The sequence below is a fragment of the Narcine bancroftii genome, chromosome 4 (genome assembly GCF_036971445.1).
Source record: "Narcine bancroftii isolate sNarBan1 chromosome 4, sNarBan1.hap1, whole genome shotgun sequence".
In the NCBI taxonomy this organism is placed as follows: Eukaryota; Metazoa; Chordata; class Chondrichthyes; order Torpediniformes; family Narcinidae; genus Narcine; species Narcine bancroftii.
Genome location: NC_091472.1, coordinates 128,003,068 through 128,027,954, shown reverse-complemented (window position 1 = coordinate 128,027,954; position 24,887 = coordinate 128,003,068). Strand labels below are relative to the sequence as shown.

Below are 24,887 nucleotides of genomic sequence, written 5' to 3'. Positions count from 1 at the left end.
TCCATTTTGATTGGCCAATTTGGGTTTCTGTTCATCTTAACAATTAACAGCAAAAGTCTCAAGTAACTTTTATAAGTTGATGCTAAAACAATTTCTTTGGAAAAAAAACAAATCCTAAGTAAGTTGGTTAGCATTGGCTCTCATATGCAAATCCAGTGTAGTCCTAAGGAATAACCAGATGTTTTCTTAATTTAAAACAGTCTTCCCTCCACCCCACCCCTCTACAATTTGATCTGCATTCACAACGGTCTGGAGTTTTCAGTTTTATTGTGGTCAGATATAAAAATATAAAAAGTGAATTATTTTGATGCTTTTGGCCAAAAGGCTTCCATAGAACAGAACACAGGCCATTCGACCCTTCTGGTCTGTGCCAAAATAACAATCCGCTAGTCCCACTGACCTGCACCAATTCCATTACCCTTCATCTATGTATCTATCTAATTTATTCTTAAAACTTAAGAGTGAACCCACATTTACCACATCAGATGGCAGCTTGTTCCACACTCCCACCACTCTGAGTGAAAAAGTTCCCCCTTAAACCTTTCCCTTTCACCCTAAAGCCATGTCCTCTTATATTTATCTCTCCTAATCTAAGTGGAAAGAGCCTACTTGCATTTACTCTGTCTGTACTTCTCATAATTTTGTAATCCTCTATCAAATCTCCCCTCTATCTTCAATGCTCCAAAGAATAAAGTCCTAACCTATTTAATCTTTCCCTGTAACTCCACTCTCGAAGACCCGGCATCATTTTAGTAATCTTCTCTGTACTCTTTCCATCTTACTGATATCCTTCCTGTAGATTGGCAACCAAAACTGCGCACAATAGTCCAAATTTGGCCTCACCGTAATATCACAACTCCTATATTCAGTACTTTGATTTATGAAGGCCAAAATGTCAAAGCTTTCTTCATAAACTCTGTCTATCTGTGACACCACTTTCAGGAAACTATGTATCTGTGTTCCCAGATCCTTGTGCCATTAATTAAGATGAAATGAACTCTTGCTTGCAGGCTGAAGGGTTTGGAACAAATCACTAAGGCTACTCTGTTGGGCCATTTGCTGCCAGTTTTGCTCACCTCACTGATGCACCCAAATCTCCAGACATTGATAATGGCAGATGCACTCATGCCACAGCTTGTTCAGCTTGTTCTCTACACCAGCCAGGTAAGGACCTGAATTATAAAGTTTGATTTCTCGTGGAATAATCATTCACAATAACTGGAATCTGAGTGTGGCAGTAAAAATGATTAATCCAAGAAAATTGTTTCATATTATCTCCATTTATTTGGTGAGGTATTTATTTCATGTAATGTGGCTGTATGTGCTTTTTCAATATATTCTTTTTAGCACGCTCTCTTGTTCCCATTTGCCTCTCCCTCTTTTGTCTTAAACTATCTTCTTCAGGTTGAGGTGAGTTCATGTAGAATTATTATATACTGAATTGTGACTTTACTATCACTGTACCCTTTTATTCCTCATAATTCTCACATTTATAAAGATTTGCATGGTAGCTATACCTTTGACAGAATTGTTAATTTTTTTTCAGATGAATAAAACTTTGAGTCTTTACATGTCTTGGACCCATTACTAATTTTTAGCATTTAATACACTTTTCTCTTGTTCAGACTGCCTTGATGCTGAAGATGCAAACTCCCGTTTTCACAGATGTTGGTGATGATCTCTGTACAGGAGCAGAACAGAGTCAGAGGGGGAAAGTTCCCTTGTTAGATGACAGGTGATGAAAGTTAATCTGGTTTAATGGCACGATACAATCTCATTTATTATATTTTAGTTTCAGGAGTGGTTTAATATTTAAAAGGAAATGTGTTTTGATCTAGAAATTTAAGTTTGTTGCTTTAATTTTCAAAAGTAGTTTAAATCTTTGAATGTTAACCAGGTTTGTGAGATTTTGGCTGTACTCAAGCTGTTGTTTTACTCTGCCCAAGTTTATAAGTAGCTATGAAATCCAGTAGATCCTTTGTGCACTTTATGAAAACCTCCTAAATTAGTTTCACCTTTGTTAATATTTTTTTTTGTGTTCAGACGTTGATAGTTCTTATTTTCAGAAAAATCCCTATTATCTTGCACAGTTATTCATCATGATTCAGCAAAATTATTCATCCTGTACCTTATTCCACTGAAGTCTGTATGGTCTCTTCTGAGAAGTGAAAAAGGACTAAAGGACCAATAAAATCAGGAAGGTTAAAAAAAAAAGACAAGAGGTTGCTTTGGCAGACAATGTAAAGGAACATCCTAAGGGTTTCTACAGGTATATTAAGAGCAAAAGGGTAGCAAGGTACGATCTTAAATGGGAGAAGATCTTAAAATGTTTTTTTTCCATCAGTATTTGCTCAGGAAACTGGCACAGTCGTGGGAAGTAAGGACAGCAAGTGGAACTTAAACATGTTAAAGAGGAGGAGGTGCTTGCTGTCTTAAAGCAAATAAGGGTGGATAAATCCCCAGGGCCTGACAATATATTTGTCCTTGAGGGAGGCTAGTGTAGAAATTGCAGAGCTCTGGCAGAAATATTTAAAAGTCCTTAGCCTTGGGTGTGGTGTTGGACGATTGGAGGGTAGCTCATATTGTTCTGTTGTTTAAAAACTGCTCCAGAAATAACCCTGTAAATTGCAGGCAGCGGAGCCTGACGTCAGTAGTAGGTAAATTATTGGATGTTGTTGTAAGAGATCAGATATACAATTATTTGGATAGCTGGAAAGTAATTAGGGATAGTCATCATGACTTTGTGCATTATAGGTTGTGTTTAACAAACTTTTTTCAAGGAGATTACCAGGAAAGTTGACGAAGGAAAGGCTGTGGATATTGTCTGCATGGACTTTAGTAAGGCCTTTGGCAAGGTCCCACATGCAAGGTTAGTCAGGAAGGCTCAGATGCTAGATATTCATGGTGAAGTAGTTAACTAAATTTGCCAATGGCTGGATGGCAGAAACCACATGGTTGCTTCTCATACTGGAGGCCTGTGACTAGTGTGCCTCAAGGATTGGTGCTGGGACCATTGTTGTTTATCGTCCAGATCATTGATTATAGATGACAATGTGGTAACCTAGATCAGCAAGTTTGCAGATGACAATAAAACTGGAGGCTCTGTGGTTGGTAATGAAGGTTTTCAAAGCTTGCAGAGGGATCTGGACCAGCTGGAAAAATGGGTTGAAAAATGGCAGGTGGAATTTAATGCAGACAAATGTGTGGTGTTGCATTTTGGAAGGACAAACCAAGAAAGGACATACATGGTGAATGGTTGGGCACTGAGGTGTGCAGTAGAACAGAGGGACCTATGAATACAAATACATAATTCCCTGAAATCGGCTAGGATAGGATTGTAAAGAGGGATTTTGTCATATTGTCCTTTATAAATCAAAGTATTGAGTATAGGAGTTGGGATGTTATGGTAAAGTTGTATAATTCTTTGTTGAGGCCAAATTTGGAGTATTGTGTTCAGTTTTGGTCACCCAACTACAGGAAGGATAGCAATAAGACTGAAAGAATGCAGAGAAGATTTATGAGGATATTGCCTGGATCTTAGGAAATGAGTTACAGGGAAAAGATAAACAGGTGAGGACTTTATTCCCTGGAGCATAGAAGAATGAGGGGAGATTTGATAGAAGTATTTACAATTATGATGGGGACAGACAGAGTAAATGTAGATGGGCTTTTTTCACTGAGGGTAGGTGAGATACAAACCAGAGGATATGGGTTAAGAGTGAAAGGAGAAAAGTTTAAGGGGAACTTCTTCACATAGAAGAATGGGAGTGTGAAACAAGCTGCCAGCTGAAGTGATGAATGTGGGCTCAATTCTAACATTTGAGAAGAATTTGGACAGGTACATAGATGGGATGGGGTGGGGTGGGGGGTAAGGGGACTATGGACTGGATGCAGATGTGGGACTAGGCCAAAAAAATAGTGATTTAGCACAGATTAGAAGGGCCTATTTCTGTGCTGTGGTGTTCTGTGTTTCTAATAAGGGAATTTTTTTTTTAAATTGTTCTCCAGTACCTTTAGACACAAATGTTTGGGATACTAAATTTACTGCTCAAGTCTTTTAATGAACTCTGGGGAGAAGTCATTTCTCATCTAGATCGGTTGTATATATTCAACAGACCAGCAGCAGCTGGCAATCTGCCCATGAATCCATTCTTTTATTCTGGAAACTATATCTAATCTCCTTGTTACTCCTGATCCTTTCTAATATGGGAGCTAGTTTTTGACCTCGTTACCCTTTGTATTTGTTTCAGGTTTAGTTCTTTCAGCATTGTTGTAGGATTGTATTGAAATTGCTTAGTTCAGCAGTATCTGATGGCATTCTGCTGAATCAACTCTTTATATTAGGAGCCACCGTATGCTGGAGGAAAAGGAAGAGCCTGGCTTTCTGACTGGATTGAAGATTCCTGCTCCATGGGCAGCTGGAAAAACAGTAGAAACAGTCCATCCTGTGAGAGACAATTACAAGTTCAAAGAGACTGTCCATATTCCTGGTGCACGCTGCCTCTATCTGAGGTTTGACACTCGTTGCTCCTCCCAATATGATTATGACAAGGTAAATGGAAAAAAAATTCAAATTGTTAATACTTCAAGGTCTGCAAGATGAGTTTAACTTGTTTCTGAAAGCTCGAGTGGAGGAATTGGGAGACCTGATCTAGTGAACATTGTATGTGAACAAAATGCTGCAAATAAGTACTCGGTGATCTAATTTTGAAACAGTTGGTTGTAGAGATAGTGAATGCTTTGATAATCTTCCGAAATTCTATAGCCAAAATTCAGGTGTATTGAGGGGTAGCAAATATTGATCCCATATTTAAGAAAGGAAGGATCAACTGACACATGATCTTAATCAATAGCTTAGCAGGACCAAGCAACTCTTACTCTCATCTCCAATTCGATTAGCTGGGCAATCCTGGGCTCATACAGAGGTCTAAGTACAAAATTACACTCATTGTTATTGAAAATTATTTATACAATTATCCACACCAGGCTTTGTCTGTTTACTTTAATTGATGTTTGTCTTTGTTTCAAAACTGGTCAATTTTTGTTTTTCAAGTTTTGGGTATGAAATTTGTCATCCTGAAATTAGTGTCCAGGGTGTGTGCAGAATGATGTTTCGAGTGTAGATCATAGGGAGCTTTTGATTTTTTTTAGATATTCTAATCCATTTTCATTTAACTTAAATTTTGATTTGAGTTCATGCAAGGAATGGTTAGTGTTATTAACCAATGGGATTTAATTATGTAATTTTTAAAAATGTTTTGATGCTCCTCCAAAATGACTATGACAAGATAGATAGATGAAAAACATAATTTTAAACTTGTTAATACTTAATAATCTGCAAGATGGGTTTAACTTGTTTTGAAAAACTGGAGTGAAGAGATTGGAAGAGCTGATTCAGTATTGCTATCCTTCAATAATGTGCGATTTCTTTTTGCAGCTGGTGATTTATGCAGGTCCAAACACAAATAGCAGGAAAGTAGCAGAATATGGAGGTAATACATCAGGCTATGGAAGTCGCAGTGTTTTAGGAACTGGTTGGCCTAAGGACTTGGTCAAGGTAATTGTATAGGTAAAATTAAGAATTTTGATATTGAACAAGTTTCTGTACCTTGTGGTTAGTTAAGCTCTGATTCAAAACTAAACCCTTTTTAGGTTGAGGGGGACACGGTTACATTTTCGTTTGAAATGAGGAGTGGGCGAGAGCACAATACACCTGATAAAGCCATGTGGGGATTTGCTTGTACTGTTCGAGCCCAGGTAAGAGATGGTGTGATAGTGTCTGTTTCTGTTAAATAGTTCTTTTAACACACACACACACACACACACACACACACACACACACACACACACACACACACACACACACACACACACGCGCGCGCGTCCACAATACGTTCTGTGAATATGGGATACTGTAGTGTACCTGTAAACTTTTTATTTATAAGTAGGAATCAGTGTGGGGACCTACATGGGGCTATGGGCAGAGAGCATGGTATTGGGATCAGTGTAAGGAGAGAGTGAGGCAGTGGGATCTGTGTGGGAACCGACATAGGGCTGTGGGGAGAGTGAGGGGCAGTGGGATTAGTTAGGACTGATATAGATACATGTATAGAGATACAGAGAGAGGGAAAGAGAGATTGAGATTTTTGTAATTATTTTGTTTGTTCTAGGAATCCTCAGAAGATGTTTCAGGTGGGCTTCCTTTCCTTGCTGATCTTGCATTGGGACTCTCTGTATTAGCTTGCTCCATGCTCCGAATCCTTTACAATGGGCCTGAAATGACTAAAGAGGAGGAAGCATGTCAGCAACTGCTCAGATCAAAGCTGCTACAGAGGTAAGCTGGCCTATTTATTTTCTCACTTGACAAATTTGTCCTTTCTTCATATTTGAAGGATAACAAATTACTGTGTTTCTCTTTGATTGATATTTGTACTTCTCGTGATTGGAATTCTTTTCAAATTGTATTTAAAATGTATATGCATTTCCACAGCTGTTCCAAAATAGAAAGGAGTTTAGAAGATTCCTCACCTTTTTTTAACTGGAGGCCAGGGAATCAAAATACTGAACAACTTCACTGACACAATATGAAAATAATAAATGCTAGATTCTTAACTCCATTTATTATTTGTGTAATGCATTACAGATGTTGGAATTTTTGAAGTAAAAACACAAAATGCTGGAGAAACTCTGCTGGTCAGTGTCCTTTATGTAGCAAAGGTAAAAATACATAACAGACATTTCATAATTTTATTGTTACTACATAAAGGACACTGTTTGATCAGCTGAGTTTCTCTAGCATTTTGTGTTTTTTACTTCAACCACAGCATCTACAGATTTTTGTAATTTACTTCAAATTTTTGAAGGTTAATTTTTTTTGCTTTCATATTTAACTTGCAACCATTTTCTGAGATTCTATTCTGTATATTTGATAATAGTTGGGAAAGTTTGGAATTATTGTTTGCTTCATATTTGTTAACCATATGGGTTTATTGTTCATATTGTCCTACTTGTGCACATTCAGTCAATGGAATTTTGAGCAGAGCATGAAATTAATGCATTTTAGCAAAAAAAATGGGAAGAGACTTACAGGATAAAATGGCAAAAAAAAAGCCAGCAGGTACAAAAGGACCTGGATGTTTATGTGCATAAATGTTGAAAGTGGCAGAAACTTGAGAAAGTTGTTAATAAAGCAAATGGAATGATGAGCCTCATACATACGTGCATGAAATTCCTTTCATATGCTATTCTTCTATTTATAGTGAAGCAGATAGATTGCATCCAATTCTGTTCACCACATTTTAGGGAGAAAGAAGAGATTTATTGGAAAGGTCCTATGATAGGGGAGTTTGCATAAGGTTAGACTGGAGTATTTGGTGGTGGTATCTTTGAAATTGAGAACATTTGGGTGGGGGGGTGGAGAGATCACGTGATGCCGTAGGGGCCACAGCATACCATTATTAAGAAAAGTTGACTCTATTAAAGTTATTTTAAAGTTATTCTAAAGTGTCTACAAATAAGAACAAAATCCCCTCAAGAAAACAATTTTTTTTAAAAACTGAAAGAAAAATGTGAAGAAAGGAAAGAAAAAGAACCTACTTCATCTGTGAAGCCGGCTGTTGAAGTTTCTCCTGGAGCCGTCGGAGACTGCCCTGGAGAGGGACTATCTCATGGAGCCATCCTTGCGGCTCTCCACAAAGATGGCGCCATTGGGAAGAGTAAGTCCTCACTGCACATGCGTGATGTGGATGAAAAAAAACAAGGAAAAACTCTTCACTCCTCTTAAAGGGCCAGTCTGGTGCACCAGTTGTTGAAGAAAAAGACTTTCCTGATATAGATGTTTTTAATAATTTTGCAAGTGAAGAGGAAGATACAAGCACAGAAGAAGAAGACTTTAAAGTCAAGACAAAGTTTTTAAAGAAAAAAATGGATAAAATTGAGATTAAAATTGATAAAGTTGCTAACACAATGGAAAATTATTTTAAATTTTTAACTGGAGAAATGCAACAAGCTAAAATTGTTTTGACCAAATCAATAAATAATGTTTCACCAAGGGTTAATAAATTAGAAGAAAGAATTCAAGATGGACGTGAAGAAGTTCAGCATATTGCGGAAAGAACAAATGTTAATGAGGACTTTGTTACTACTTCGGTTTCTATGAATGAAAAATTATTGGAGAAGGTTGATATTTTGGAAAATTATAGTAGAAAGAATAATTTCAAAATTGTTGGAATGTCTGAAGGTAAAGAAGGCCAAGATCTAATTCATTTTTTCCAAGATTGGATATTGGAAATATTTGCACAAGATAATTTTGAAGAGAGAATTCTGATTGAGAGAGCCCATAGAGTTCTCCGACCAAATCCGGGACCAAATCAGAGACCTCAATCTATACTGATCAGATTTTTTAATTATCAAGACAGAGAGAAGATCCTTGGTCTAGTAATGAAAAAAGCTAACGAACATGGGACTTTGAACTACGAGGATGATATGATTTTCTTTTATCCAGATTTGAGTCAAGCTCTTTTGAAGATTAGGAAAGAATTTAATCTGGTTAAGAAGGCATTATATGATAAAGGTTATAGATTTGTGCTCCGATACCCAGCTACGTTGAAAGAATTTATGCCTGAGCAGCAGAATGTTTTCTTCACCATCTATCCAGGCTGAAGATTTTGTTAAAAGATTTTCCCAAGGCGCAACCATTAGTACAAGAGGACTTGTTGAAATGACTTACTGATGAATAGGGAGTGAGTTCTCCTCTTTCTTTTTTCTTCTGTTAGCTTTGTTGCATTAATGAGTTTTTCTTTCACACGGGAGTCGGAGGTTGTGTTTGTCGGTTTCCGATGACTGCATGCGTTTTCATAGTTTGACTGCGACCCGTACAATGTAGGCTGGTAATGCTAGTCTTTCTGGCATTTTGTGGGGGAGGGGGTTATTATTATTTCTTTTTATCGTTAGTTTATTTTTTTTATAATGTCTGTATTTTGAATAAGTTCAGTGTTATTGGATGCAGATGATGACACCTGAGACCAATTTAATTTATGGGAATTCTTCTTGGGCAGGAATGTATGATAGTAATTTGTTAAAATCTATAGATGAAAACAATGGGTAAAACAGTTAAGATTCTGAGTTTTATTGTTAATGGGATTTATGGACCCATAAAAAGAAAAAGGTTTTATCGTATATTAAGAAATTACAAGTAGATATCGCTTTTTTACAAGAGATCAATTTAACTGAAAGTGAACATTTAAAACTGAAAAGAGATTGGGGATGCCAGGTAGCTTTTTCTACATTTAACTCTCAAGCGAGGGAAGTGGTGATGTTAATTAAGAAAAATTTACCAGTTAAAATTCAAAATGTAACTACAAATCCGGGAGAAATGTATCTCATAGTAAATTGTTAAATATTTTCTGAAGAAAGGTGCATAAATATTCAATAAAGTTCAAACTTAGATGATCAGAAATTTATTCACGGTACTTTTTTAAATTTAGTAAATGTACATGAAAATGTTTTGGTGGGTGGTGATTTCAACTTTTGCTTAGAACCTGCATTGGATAAAACTGCGAGAAATATAGTGAAATCAAAGGCAGTTAAGGCATTGTTATGTTTAATGAAAGTTTTTGTTTTAATTGACATATGGAGAAGAATGTATCCTAAGGATAGGGATTATTTTTATTCTAGTAGGTTTGATACATATTCTAGAATTGATTTTTTTGCTTTCAACTAAAAATCAATCAAGAGTGATAGATGTGGATTATAAACAAAGATTAATATCTGACCATTCTCCTCTTCTGATTGAGTTAGAATTTGCAGAAAGACAACATTCAGTCTATAGCTGGAGATTGAATTCTTTATTATTGAAAAGACCAGATTTTTGTTTATTTATAAAGACGACATATTCAGTTGTTTTGTGATACTAATTTACATTCAGTAGAAGGTGTGTTTGTTATCTGGAACACGTTGAAAGCTTATTTACGAGGACAAATTATAAGCTATTCTTCAAAATTTAAAAAGCAATATATGAATGATATAGATAAAGTGGAAAAGGAAATAACCTTATTGGAAAAGGAAATTCAAAAAATACCTTCTGAGGATAAATATAGAACTTTGTGTTATATTGTAATTTTTTAATTAACTAATGTTAACATATAGAACAGAGAAAATGATATTGCATTTTAATCAGAAATATTACGAATTAGGGGAGCAATCACATAAAGTTTTGGCTTGGCAATTAAAAGCAGAACAATCTTCTAGAACAATCTTCTAGAACAATTAATGCAATACAGCAGGATAATGATGAATTGATGTATAAACTACAAAGAATTAATGATGTATCTAAGGAATTTTATGAGACGTTGTATACATCTGAATCACTACATGATGAAGAGGCTATAGATGATTATTTGTCACAATTGTCATTACCGCATTTAACTTAAGAACGTAAAGATGAATTAGAGAGTTATTTTACTGAGCAGGAGGTTCATGAAGCGCTTACTAGTTTACAAAATAGTAAATCTCTGGATGAAGATCGGTTTCCAGTTGAATTTTACAAAGTGTTTAAAGATTTATTGATTCCATTATATATGAAAGTAATGGAATAAGCTTTTAAACAACATTGTCTTCCAGAAACACTCTCCATGGCGATAATCATGGTTACTCCAAAATAAAAAAGATATCCATTAAAACCAACTTCATATAGACCTATATCTTTGTTAAATGTAGATTAAAAGAATGTGGCAAAAGTATTAGCGAATAGGATTAATGAATATCTTCCTGACTGAAGAAACATGGACCAGATGGGTTTTGTTAAAAATAGACAAACTTGGGAGAATATAGTACGGTTATTAAGTATAATTCATTTAGCCCGGAAAAAAAAGATTTAAACCAGCTTTAGATGCGGGAAAAGCTTTTGATAGGTTTGAATGGGACTTTTTATTTAAGGTGTTAAGTAAATTTGGTTTTAGTGTAAATTTTATAAATTGGATAAAGGCCTTATATAGAAGTCCTTAAGCTAAAGTGATAACAAATGGATCTAGTAGGCAGTGGTGTCCTTTATCACCAGCTTTGTTTGCTCTAGCTGTAGAACCACTTGCACAAAAGATTAGAGATGATCAACAATTAAAGAGATTTGAGATAAACCAGACTTAACATAAAATTAGTTTATTTGCTGATGACGTATTAGTTTATTTAACTCAACCATAAACACCATTACCAAAACTTGATCGTCATTTGTTAGATGATCGGAAACTTTCAGGATATAAGAATTGGGATAAAAGTGAGGTAATGGAATTGGTAAAAGGAGATTATTCACAATGTAGACAAGTTGTTCATTTTAAATGGAAAGATAAGATTAAATACCTATGTATATGTATCGATACTAATTTGAAAAAATTATATAAATTAAACTATATCCCAAAATAGAGGAAGATTTAAAGAGATAGATACATTTGCCAATTACTTTAATTGGGAGCATTAATTGTATTAAGATGAATGTTTTTCGACAAATTCAATATTTATTTCAAACTCTACCTATACTTTTACCTAACAAAAAATTCAACATTTAAATAAGCAAGTTAGGAAATTTTTTGGAAAGGGAAAATGGTAAGAAAGTCACTTTAAAAATTAACATGGAAATATGAACAAGGAGGACGACAGCTTCCTTATTTTAAGAATTATTATAGAGCAGCACTATTAAGGTTTTTAGCTTCCATATTTGCTAAAATTAAACCATCATGGGTGGATATTGAATTAAATAAGATAGCAGAAGTTTGACCAGACGAGTTTATTTATAAGTCAGAACCTAAATCTAGCGTAATAGATAAGGAAGTTCCAATATTAAAGCATTTGTTGAATATTTGGAATAAAGTTAAATTAGAAACTGATGGAAATATTCTTTCACTAAAAATGCCATTAATTAATCCTTTATTGATTTTTTTCAAAAGATAATCCCTTTTTAAATATATGGCATTATAAGAGAATTTCTAAATTGGGGGAATGTGATGATAATAATAGATTGATGTCTTTTGATCAATTAATGATTAAATATTGTTACTAGCCCAAAGGACCCCAAAACCCAGCAGCGATAGATATTCACTACAACAAGTAATTACTTAAACAAAAGTTGTTTTTATTATCTTTAAACATGAAAACAGAATCAAACTTTAATTTATCTCTATTAACTTAACTAACCTAACTTAACTCCCTTTTAATTCTATGTGTGTGTGTGTGTAAATTTAAGAAAAGTTCTTTGGTTCACAGTTCAATCTCACTTCTCATTCTTCCATGTTCTCTGGTTGCAGGGAATTCTTGTACTGTGCACAGAATTTAACATGTATAAAGTTCACCAGGCTTTGGTGACCGTAAGATAAACGTTTACCACTCGGGAAGGTTCTCATAGTTTTGCAGAGAGAGATAGGTGTTGTTCCAGGATTTCCACAACTGAGGTACCACCATTAGTCACATCAATGTCTTGCTGATGAAACTTGCCCCATCAGGGTTCTTCAGATGATAACCTCTTTCTTTCAGGCTACCACAGAGTTACTTTCTGTTCCATTTATTCCAAGAGAAACATCAGACAGATAGCACATCCAGCCATCTGCCACTCTGGATCTTCTGTTTCAGTTCTAACAAAGCTTCTCCTGGTGACATTGTTCAGCCTGAGTGTCTCACTTTCCATTTCAGAGATTCCAACTTCCAGCCACATGTCCTCTCTCTCACTTGCAAAACCCTCTCTTTCTTCAGCAAACAATAGGAGTCAGTCTTCTTGGTCAATCTGTTTTTAGGTAAACAAGAACCCAGGAGTGACCTTTCCGTTCACTCTGTCAAAACCCTTGCAAAGAGCTTTCAAAGCTAGTGTGTTTCATGCTTGTTGCTTTTTAAAAGACCACACTCCATTCATTCATGACGTCATTTCAATTAGCACCTACTTGTGAAATGTGCATAGCATTATCCATAGTTTCTATAAAGTCACTGAATATAAATTCTTCTGTATTTCAAATAAGATTTGTTTTAAAATGTGTGTATGTATGTAACCTACTCTAATTTTACCAATTTATCTCCCAAATATTCCATCACAATATGATATACGTCGTAATAGATTATTTCATTATTTTCAATTGTGGGCTTATTTAAGAAAGAAATTAGGATCAAAATTATTTGGATTTCAAATTTGGAACAAATTATGGTTGATGGAATGACTAAAAAGTTTATTTCAATTGTACATATGTTATTACAAGAACAGACATCTAAAGTAAGTTTGTTTAACTCATAAGAAAGATGGGAACGAGATTTAGATATGATTAAAGATCAACAAGATTGGCAAAATTTGTGTAAAGAAGTTATAACAAATACTATTAATGTAAGATGTAGATAACTTCATTATAACTTTCTTCTTCTTCTTTGGCTTGGCTTCGCGGACGAAGATTTATGGAGGGGGTAAAAAGTCCACGTCAGCTGCAGGCTCGTTTGTGGCTGACAAGTCCGATGCGGGACAGGCAGACACGATTGCAGCGGTTGCAAGGGAAAATTGGTTGGTTGGGGTTGGGTGTTGGGTTTTTCCTCCTTTGCCTTTTGTCAGTGAGGTGGACTCTGCGGTCTTCTTCAAAGGAGGTTGCTGCCCGCCAAACTGTGAGGCGCCAAGATGCACGGTTTGAGGCATTATCAGCCCACTGGCGGTGGTCAATGTGGCAGGCACCAAGAGATTTCTTTAGGCAGTCCTTGTACCTTTTCTTTGGTGCACCTCTGTCACGGTGGCCAGTGGAGAGCTCGCCATATAACACGATCTTGGGAAGGCGATGGTCCTCCATTCTGGAGACGTGACCCATCCAGCGCAGCTGGATCTTCAGCAGCGTGGACTCGATGCTGTCGACCTCTGCCATCTCGAGTACTTCGACGTTAGGGGTGTAAGCGCTCCAATGGATGTTGAGGATGGAGCGGAGACAACGCTGGTGGAAGCGTTCTAGGAGCCGTAGGTGGTGCCGGTAGAGGACCCATGATTCGGAGCCGAACAGGAGTGTGGGTATGACAACGGCTCTGTATACGCTTATCTTTGTGAGGTTTTTCAGTTGGTTGTTTTTCCAGACTCTTTTGTGTAGTCTTCCAAAGGCGCTATTTGCCTTGGCGAGTCTGTTGTCTATCTCATTGTCGATCCTTGCATCTGATGAAATGGTGCAGCCGAGATAGGTAAACTGGTTGACCGTTTTGAGTTTTGTGTGCCCGATGGAGATGTGGGGGGGCTGGTAGTCATGGTGGGGAGCTGGCTGATGGAGGACCTCAGTTTTCTTCAGGCTGACTTCCAGGCCAAACATTTTGGCAGTTTCCGCAAAGCAGGACGTCAAGCGCTGAAGAGCTGGCTCTGAATGGGCAACTAAAGCGGCATCATCTGCAAAGAGTAGTTCACGGACAAGTTTCTCTTGTGTCTTGGTGTGAGCTTGCAGGCGCCTCAGATTGAAGAGACTGCCATCCGTGCGGTACCGGATGTAAACAGCGTCTTCATTGTTGGGGTCTTTCATGGCTTGGTTCAGCATCATGCTGAAGAAGATTGAAAAGAGGGTTGGTGCGAGAACACAGCCTTGCTTCACGCCATTGTTAATGGAGAAGGGTTCAGAGAGCTCATTGCTGTATCTGACCCGACCTTGTTGGTTTTCGTGCAGTTGGATAATCATGTTGAGGAACTTTGGGGGACATCCGATGCGCTCTAGTATTTGCCAAAGCCCTTTCCTGCTCACAGTGTCTACACCAATTATATATTACTCCTCAGAAATTGAGTAGATGGAGATCGAATTTATCAGATCAATGTTTTAGATTTTGAACAGGAATTGGAACTTTTTTCATTCTATATGATCTTGTTTAAAGGTCAACCCTTTCTGGGTTTCTATTAAATTTTTTCAACGGATAACGGGGATGATTTTTCATTTAAACCCTGAATTGCGCTTGTAGGAAATTTTGAAAGTGCCACTCCGAAATTGTTGCTGTCAAATTCTCAATTAAAATGTGTTAAGTTGGTTTTAATAATAGCAAGGAAATGTGTTGCTGTAGCATGTAAATCTGATGTTTCATTAACATTAGATAGATGGCATGCTGATATTCCATTAGAAAAATGTATGTATAAATTAATAGATAAATATTCCTTATTTTTGCAAATTTTGGGTCTGTATGCTAGAATAATGAAATTAAAGTTATAAATTTTTTCTTTATTTTTCCTGATCAGTGAAGTTTTCCCTGAAGGAATAATAATTTTATGATGTCTTTGAGTTCTCTGAGTGTCAACTCATGCAATCCAAATTAATGAATTGTAATTGTTTTATAATGAAATGTTATGTATTTTAGTTTTGGGATTAGGGAGGGTGGGTTAATAGGGGTTTTAGTTTTTATTTGTTGTAGGTAGTTTTTTTTACAGTTTTTAGATTTTAGTTTTTTTCATATATAGTTTCAACTTTTATTTGTTAACATTCTATTACATTATTTTGGTATATTGTCAATTATTTGGTCTTGTATGTGTATTAAATAACATATTCAAAAAAGAGAACGTTTGGATGAGATTTGATTCAATTTTGCAATTGATTAATTTATCTCTAATATTCCATCTTAATCTTGTCAGTGAATGGTTTGAGAAGTGGGGACATAGATTTAAAGACAAGCAAAGATTCAAGGATGATAAAAGGGAAAGCATTTTTTTTTCCAAACTAGATATGGAACTCTAGTGAAAAGATAATTTGCGGCTATCAAAGGAAAATTGATCAGACAGGAGAGAAAGTAATTCTGGGGAAAGTGAGGGATTGGTGCTAACTCTCCTCTGAAGAGATGGCACAAACCAAATGGGCTAAGTAATTTATTTTTATAATTCATGTACATTGGGGGGGGGAGTCAGAAACCCATCAATGACTCAGAATGATGAATCTGCAACTTTACAAATAAAATTGTGCAGTTTCTGTCTAAGTACACTTCAGAAACTTTCCCTTTTTACTGCCAACAGGTGCCAATGGCAGGTAGAAGCAAATGGTGCCTTATCTCCTGCTTTGACTCCAAGTCCCTCTCCTCTGCCACTAACTATTGAAGAGGACCGGGAGTTCACATATCCTTGTGATGCACTTGCACCTCCTCCTCCAGTCTCTGGACACTACTTTGATTTGCCAAGAATACGTCTGCCTCCTGGAATAATGGGAAAACTACGGGAAATATCTGGCAGAGCAAGACCTCAGTTCAGGCCAAGTATAAAGTGAGTGGGGTTTTCCCTGATAACTTGCTGCAAATTCCAATGACTGTGTTGCTGAATATTTGGTTAAATATGCTGACTATTCTAGGGAAAGGAAAAGTGCTTTCAGGTCTGTGTATTACACTGTAAATAAGATCTCCTTATGTAAGAATATTGTTTGAATTATTTTTGGCCTGAAACACTATTAATGGAATAGCTAGAATTTAAATTGTTCATCTTAAAATTATTCAGATACTTTATTTTAAAGTGAGGGCAATTTACTCATTCCCTAATGCCGATTTAACCTTTGTGATTACAGAGAAGTGATTCAGCCTGATGTGATGGAAGAAATGGTGGTGTCATGTGTGATCAAGCATCTGAATCTGATTGATGCATTGCAGTCTCTGATTAATTTCCAATATCGAGAAGAGCACTTAGAGGAATATGACCTTTTGTGTAAAATAATGGGGGAAACATTCAAAAAACTTAATGCGATGGAGAGACAGCTTCAGGTATTGTTGGGAACTGAAAAGAACTTTGTATGTTTGCTTAGGATTGTCTTAGAATGAAGGCACTTCTAGTTTTGAGATGGAGAATGTAGTGGAGAATCTGACAGTGGAGATTTGTCAGTGGGAGTCTTGATTTATTCCCTCATTCTTTCCTAAATCTGAACTCTTAATGACAACATTTGTAACAAGAATGTTGTCTAGATGATGGTCCATCAATTAGCAATTTATTAACGCCTTTTCCTTTGTGACTTTTTTCAGTGGTAATTTACCTTTTGAATGACCTTTTGATCTATTTCCACTATACAGATGATAAATTGAGTTTATTCATTGGGCCTCACCTTAGTAACCTAGCTGCAGTTGAACAGCCTTGTTTCGACAAGAGAAAACTTCTCACTCCCCCTCCTGTAACCAGATATTTTCTTGTTTCAGATAGAGATTTCAATATTACTGTCATTGTTTTATAGAGTGTAGCAGAGCTTGAGCAGAAATGGCAAAATGAGATAGAAGATATCCAGCAAGGAAAAGTAGAAAACAATATGCCATTCTTCCATGATTATCACTTCAATGAGGTTAGTATTTGAATATAAAAAGAGGGAAATAACTATTGCTTGTGACCCAATACCCTTTTAGGTTTGGGCTTTAATTTGATATAAGAATTTAAAACATTTTTTTAAAAATTAAACACCATAAAACAAATCACATTTGGTATTGTTTGTGTTTTTCATCTTGAATGTCAGCGTGGGTGATGAAAAATGTCCTGGTAGGTCTGTGTGCTACCTTGATTTCTGGGAGATGTGCTAACTTGTCAAAATTTTTAGATTTGGATCCATGAATTTTAATGGATATCTGATTTATTGTTTGACAGCAATGAACTGTAGTTTCTTAGCATATTGTGAACTCCATTGTGTCCTGTGTTTATGCTGCCCTCAAAATTTATTGTTTTATAAAATGTCATTGTTACTTGTTCAAAGATAACACAGCAGCTCATTATATAAGCAAATAGTGTGCTAGCAGCTTAATTGTTTTTGACAAAAGTGTGTGTGTGGGTGGCAGGTCCCAAACCATTACAGTTTTGGCAAGTTGTGAAAAGTCCTTTTTTAAAGTTCAATCTCAAAAATCTTTAGTGTTGAAACTCAAAATCTTTACTGTTGTTCAAAATTATGAAGTAGGTGTGACACCAGGTCATCAGACTTCTCAAAACTCACAACTTCTCGTTGAGTTGTTTTCAGAGAAATGTTTTGTCATGTGAAAGATGGAGGTTACAAAACTTGTATTTTACATGAGTTCACAAACCCAGGCAAGGATTACATGAAGTGACCATTTAAAAATGGATATTATAGAACTGCCCTCTTTTGACAAAGAGACAGTGAAGTGGCTCTTTTTCTTCAAAACCGCTGATTCTATGTGCCTCCATGGCAAGGAGAACACAATACAACAGAACCCCTCTCACTGAAGGCTACTGCATTTATGATTTCAAGTGAAACTGGTGTTATGGGCCCAGAGGACCACAAAACCCAGTAGCAATAGAAATTCACCAAGATAAATGGTTATGTAAACAAAAGTTGCTTTTAATTATCCTTTAAATGTTAAAACAGCATCAAACTTTAACTTAGTACTATTAACTTAACCCCCTTCTATTTCTAAGTGCACGTATATGTAATGTGTGTATAAGTTCAGAAAAGTTATTTGATTCACAATCCAATCTCACTTCTCACTCTTCCAAGTTCACTGCTATCAGGCAATTCTTATGCTGTGCACAGAATTAAACATTTATAAATTTTCACTAGGCTTTAATGCTTGAAAGGTAAATGGTTACCACTCAGGAAGGTTCTTGTTGGTTTTCAGAGAGAGATTTGATGCTCGTTGCCCACAAACTGATTCCTTCCATTCAGCCACTTCAGTGTCTTGCCGAAGAAACTTGCCCCATCAGGGTTTTCCAGATGATAACCTCTTTCTTTCAGGTCACCACAGAGTTTATTTTCTGTTTCCATTATTTCAAGTGAAACATCCTCTTGTATGAACCACAAGGGCTTTGATCAGACTGAATTAAGAACTCACAACCTGTCTTCAAATGGTTTTTTTTAATGGTTTTTTTTTCCACAAACTTGCCAGCTTGTCATGTTCCAGTTCCAGCTGCTGGTGTTGTAATATAGAACTGAATTCTCCTCTCTCTTTTTCTCAGAGAAAAGCCTGTTTGACTTTCTCTGCGCTGACAAAACCACATGACCCTCTTAGAACAGCAAACTGCATTCAGACAGACTGTGGCACCGGACCTAATCTTTCGAGTTCGTTCATCTGTTGCTTTCCAAAACAATAATCATTACTCCACAGCATGTCCAATTAACACCTACTTGTGAAGTCCTTATAAGCATTCTTCAAAGTTTTTTCAAAGGCACTTGGTGCCTGGACTGTCTGGCTTGAGCAGAGCTCTCTCCTCTTAAATGAGTTCTGTTTTGAAGTGTTTGTATCTGTGTTTGACCTAACTAAAACCCCCACAATTTATCTGCTTTAAAACATATCCATGTACAATATAAAATATAACATAATCTGTCACACTGCTGTAATATTAAAATTAAAGATGCCTTTCTGCCATCATAATCACATGACATGACCACTGCTGGCTTCTGTTTAAAGTTTCATTTTCTCCATACCACTTGAAGTCAAGGCACATTTCTCCATTCTGCCTACTCAGGTCATTGAAGCATAAGCCTGCTTGTTTGAACAGATGCCTCTCTCAGCAAACACCATTGTCTTTGGTTTCAATGTAGAATCATTTCTGACTTTTATGGTTGTCTATACATCTTCAACTGAACAATGAATTAGCAGATACTTCATCTTTCAAAATGGTTTCTGTGTATGTATTTGTCTTTCCCTGTCTACCCACAGTCTCTCAAAGAACTATATATAATTTAACCTAAATATTAATAATAATACAATTTCATCACACCATTAAATTCATATTCATCTCTGTTCCTGTGTCTAACATACAATTAGAGAGATGAGAATTTTGATGTAGATTTCTTCAGTTTGTATCTTGTATCAATTTATGTTTTGTAATCCAGTCCCAGAGAGAGATGAAAGTGAAAATCATGTAATTAGTGTTGTTGATGATGAACTTATGGAACCAATAATCTTGTGGAAGATACTAGCAGTCAATCACATTGGTTAAAAATTAATAGTGTTATTTTTCTTCAGAGTAAAATGAAAGAATTAGAACTGCTCTGCTCCCTGAAAGAGATGCCATTTGAGTGTAATGATTTGGAGAATGTGGTACTCTTGTTAAGGTAAGATGTTAGTTCTGCTTGTGAATATGGGAATTAGAAGGGGTGGAATATCTTTCACAGTAGAACAGCTCAGCAAGGGTGACTTGATGAATTCTTGCATAAATAATCATCAGCCAAATAAGATGTTGATTGTTTGCCAGAACCCTGGAACTACAAAATTAATAGGCATTGCCAACTTGTCGAAATGAGTTGAGAGAACTAGAAAGGAAAAGAATATATTTGCACTGAAAGCATCACAGATGATATTATCTGCACTTATAGTTCAAGTATATTTCCCAATTAGAATTGTGTTGGTTTAGTTTTCATGTAGCTAAATTTTAAAAATATTTTTGGAAAAGGGGTTGTTTCATTTCAAGTAAAAATGTATGGTGGCACACAAGGCTGCAGCAGCCACTTTGGCTCCTCACAACAGTGAAATCCCCAACTCACTATGTACTGTCAAAAATTGGGAAACACTTGTCAAAATAAGAAATGCGAACCGGACATTGAAATTATCAGATTAGATTGGTATGATTTTGAGTGGTCTTAACTTACTGAGGCAGGGAACTCAGACTGCAGCGAACTACAGAGCAAGTTGTGGGACACGCATTGGAGACGTTGGAAGCGCTGCTGGAGAAGGCAGAAGTATGGAGAATGGCCCAGCCTCGGGGTTAGACTGAAAGTTAACCCTTTCAGATTCATGCTCCCGATAATCTTACTTTTAAATGTAAGATGGCTGGAGACAAAAGTAGACTACTTGAGGTTGCATCTGAACCAGAGAGAACTGCAGGCCTGCTGACCTCTGGTGATTACAGAAACATGGTTCCAGGACACTATTCTAGACTCAGCCATGAATCTGGAAGGCATTAACTCCTTCATGGCAGACATAGATGCTGGTGCTTAAGGAGAGCAGCTGTGCATTTACCTAAGCGAAAACTGATGCACAAATGATTCTGTTAAGGCAACCACTGCTCACTCTGCGGGCCGATACAGGAAACGGCTGTCGACCGCGGTGATCAAGCAAAAAGCATTCAGGATGAGAGACCCACTCCCATGGGCCACAGTTATAGCAGTCAAATCAACCAATCACCACCAGCAGATCGTAGGGGATCCAATTCTAGCTCACAGATCTGGGACAGCTAATTGGCAGCCAACCCCTTTCAAGCCATAAAAGGCAGAGCTGCAGCCCACTAAAGTCAGTGTCGATTACACTCCCTTCATGTGAGAGTCTTCTTTCTTTAACCTTGAGCTATAACTACATTATACCTTGAGGTATAACTGTAATGTCCCACTACACTGTTATGTCCTTTTGCTCAGTAGAGATAGAGTACTTAATGGGGAAAGGCAGACCTTCTACCTGACCAGGAATTCTGGGCCTTGCTGATTGTTGTAGTCTACATTCCACCTTCAGTTAATGAAGGTGAAACCATGAAGGAGCTTTACAATGCCATTTGCGAAGCCCAGACATCCCACCACAACAATGCTGGCGACTTCAATCACACCAACCTGAAAACTGTCAAACCACAGTTTCAACATGTCAACTTTGCCACCAGAGGAAAGAACACCCTGGATCGGATGTACACCAATATTCCTGGTGCCTACAAGGCTGCACCTCGTCCCCATCTTGGTTACTTGGATCACATATCATCCTGCTAACCTTTGCATACAAACTGCTGGCAAAAGAAATGAGTCAGTTTAGAGGATCAAGATGTGGTTGGAGGGGGCCACAGCAGCACTACAAAACTTTGAGACCACAGACTGGAGCTTTTTCAGGGAGGCAGCAACCTACAACAGTAATATAAACATCAAAGGGTACATAATCTCAATGGGTACATCAGCAAATGCATTGAGGATGTCACTGAGATCAAATATTTCACAACCAGGGCTAACCAGAAACCATTGTTTGATGCAGATGTCCAGGTACTTCTCAGAGCTCTTGATGTTGCTTTCAGTACAGGGGACAGGATGGCACTAAGATCAGCCTTGTAATCATGAAGAACTAGCAGAGGTACACACAAGATCCACAGGCAGCTGTGTGAAACTGATGACGTGAGGCACACATGGCAAGGGATCAATAATATAACCGATCGCAATTCACCCTTGTGAGTTAAAGACAATGATGCCTCCCTCAGGCAGACTGAACATCATCTATGCATGGTTTGATGAGAATAACGCATTGATGCTGAAGAAAGCTTCATGTCCCCCGATGAACAGCTGGGCCCCATGTATAGCTGCAGCCGAGGTGAGGAGAACCCATCCTAGGTGAACCCACACAAGGCCGTGGAACCAGACAACCTACCTGGTCTGGGTACTGAAGGACCAATTGACGGAGATCTTCACAGAAATCTTCAACACCTCACTGCAGTTGTCTATCGTTCCCACGGATTCAAGACTGCCATCATCATCCCTGTACCCAAGAGAGAGACAATGACAGGCCTCAATGACTACCGCCTTGTGGCCTGACCTCCACCATTATGAAATGCTTAGAGCATCTGGTGATAGAACACATCAAAGCACATCTCCCAGAGACACTGCCCATTTCAATTTGCCTATAGAAGAAACTATTCTGCAGATAATGCTATGGCCTTTTCCCTTCATTCTGTCCTGACCCACCTGGAGAACAATGCCTCATAAGCCAAGCTGCTGAACATCAACTTCAGCTCGGTGTTTAATACGATCATTCCTGAGAGGCTGGTGGAGGACCTATAATTAATCAGATTATATATTATTAATCAGAATATAATTACTAATTATTTTTTATCTGCTCTGTAATAAACTTAAAAATTTGTTTTTGTGCAGAGAGAAATTTGGTCAGGAGGTGAATTCTTTGGCACCGAGGTCTTCACATTCTTTATCAAAAACAAAATCTTTGGTTAAGAGCTTGATGAATCGAACTGAGCTTCTGTTGCACGTTACAATAGCAGCACAATCAGGTCTGACGAGGAGTATTTCAGGAACACCAGCCGACACACCAGGTACTGAAATAAAAGCAGAAAATGCTGTAAGTAAACAGTACAGCATGTGCAGGGGAGACATTATTTATGGTCAGAACTGGATGAGATATTTTATCCAAGGACAAAATTAGGGTTTTTGTGTTTTAAAAAAAGGGGCCGAGAAGAGATAATTTGACAAAATTACTGACATGGAATCAAAAGGATACATAATGGGACAATCAGTGAGAGTGGGCTTAGAGAAGGTTTTGTTGTCATGCATTAAAAAATGAAATATAAATCGTTAAACCAACTTTTCTATGCCGTAAGGCATACAAAGATTTGCCATGGGCATTTCCGGTGCCCCTAACAATAAGTGAAAAAGAAACAAAAATGAGTCCCTTCCGAGATGATGAGTGTCTGTGGATTTGCCTCCAGTGCTTCCTTCAGCCTCTGCAGCTGTACAGACTCCATTTCAAACCATCAGTAACCCAAGCTCCAGATCCAAACCTCCAAAACAATCAGGCATTAATGGCAAAAGCAGAATCGTTACCAATAGTGATTGCTCCCAAAATTTAGGTGATTGTGTGTGGAGAATGAGAAGAGAGGAGATAAAAGATGCTGCATATCATGTCTTGCACAAGATGATGAGAAGAGAAGTGCAGCTGAGTTTGGAGATGATTTTTAAAAAAGTGAGCAACTTGCTTTGGGAAAGGTCAATGCAGAATGCTGACATAATGTGTTCGCTAAGGGCATCATAAGTTGCGAGCACTGAACTGTTGACAATAGAGATAGATGTGGCAGAAAGTGAGGACAGAAGAATTCAAGATTCCTTTATTCTCATGTAGTTGTACAGAACATAATATTGCACAAAATTGCCTTCTGTCTGGCATAAAGCAGACAGAGACACCATTGATGTCACACAGTGCCCCTTACAGTATGATGGAAAGAAAAACAAGAGAGTCCCTTCAGAGTAACTGAGTGTCTGGATTCACCTCCAGCACTCTCGCAGCCTTTGCAGCTACTCTGTTCGATCCATCGGCAACCCGAGCTCCAGATCCAAACCTCCCGACACAATCAGGAAGCCTTTAGCACCTAAGGCTCTTCTTCCCTTCAGTACCCTCTCAAATCCCATCTCTGATACCTGGTAACCATGAGCCAGTCAATAGCAGTCTGCAGCCTGTGTGAGTTCCTAACCTGCAAGTCACTAGTCCTTAGGATCATCTCTTCTGCTTCTCCTTCTCAACAGGGTTGTGTTCTCATTACTGGTGTCCTGCGCCAGTCGGCTGTCCCCTGGAGTCTGCAACCCCTCATGACCTCTGCGGTGCATAAGCACCACTATCTTGGACCCAGACCCAGCGGTCACAGGTTTTATTTAAAAACATCGTCGTCTTCTTTGACAGGCCATTTATAGCCTCTATGAAGCAGTGCACAATGGGATTGGTGGTTGCACCCTGCGAGGGAGCACTTTGTCTCCTCTCCCCGGGCCTGCACCAACAGTCGCGCTGCCGTTTTGTTGTAGTTCTAGGAGAATGAAGTGTTGAAACTGAATAGAGGTGGTGTTTGAGCCCTGTCAACAGTGGAATGGAATCCTCAGTTGAGTGAAGAATTGTGGCATTGTCAGGACAGATGGATGGTGGGAAAAATAGAGAGAAATAATAGTGTTGTTACAGTTAGTGGCATGGGATCAGGTAGAGTCAGAATAGCTAGGAGCTTAATACAGTTCCTAAGGTTCAAGGAAGTCTACGTTTAAGTCTAATTTTGTATGTTCTGAAGTTATATGAGGTAAATGTGGTATTGAAAGCTCTTCCACAGATAAAGCAGAAAATGTTGTTGGTAAGTCAAGTTGATTGTACAAGTACAACCTGATGAAATAGTGTTCTCTGGTCCTTGGTACAAAACAAGCAGACATACAACCAGACAACATACATACCTACAGGCAGACAATACATATGCAGGACAAGTATTTATTTATACAAATAAGGATCATCTCCTTCAT

General features: G+C 37.6%; 1 protein-coding gene across 9 annotated transcripts in view; it reads left to right on the top strand.

Annotated features, from left to right (window-relative positions):
• Positions 1-24,887, top strand: part of LOC138761137 (probable E3 ubiquitin-protein ligase HECTD4) — a 322,279-nt gene that overhangs the window by 166,998 nt on the left and 130,394 nt on the right. For all 9 annotated transcript variants that reach the window (XM_069932802.1, XM_069932800.1, XM_069932806.1 and 6 more), the window contains exons 19-29: positions 1,011-1,164; positions 1,626-1,735; positions 4,345-4,552; positions 5,438-5,557; positions 5,653-5,757; positions 6,171-6,334; positions 15,968-16,210; positions 16,506-16,698; positions 17,160-17,264; positions 19,891-19,979; positions 22,758-22,933. In XM_069932802.1, the coding sequence (XP_069788903.1) occupies positions 1,011-1,164; positions 1,626-1,735; positions 4,345-4,552; positions 5,438-5,557; positions 5,653-5,757; positions 6,171-6,334; positions 15,968-16,210; positions 16,506-16,698; positions 17,160-17,264; positions 19,891-19,979; positions 22,758-22,933 (1,667 nt within the window). The remainder of the gene's footprint in view (positions 1-1,010; positions 1,165-1,625; positions 1,736-4,344; positions 4,553-5,437; positions 5,558-5,652; positions 5,758-6,170; positions 6,335-15,967; positions 16,211-16,505; positions 16,699-17,159; positions 17,265-19,890; positions 19,980-22,757; positions 22,934-24,887) is intronic.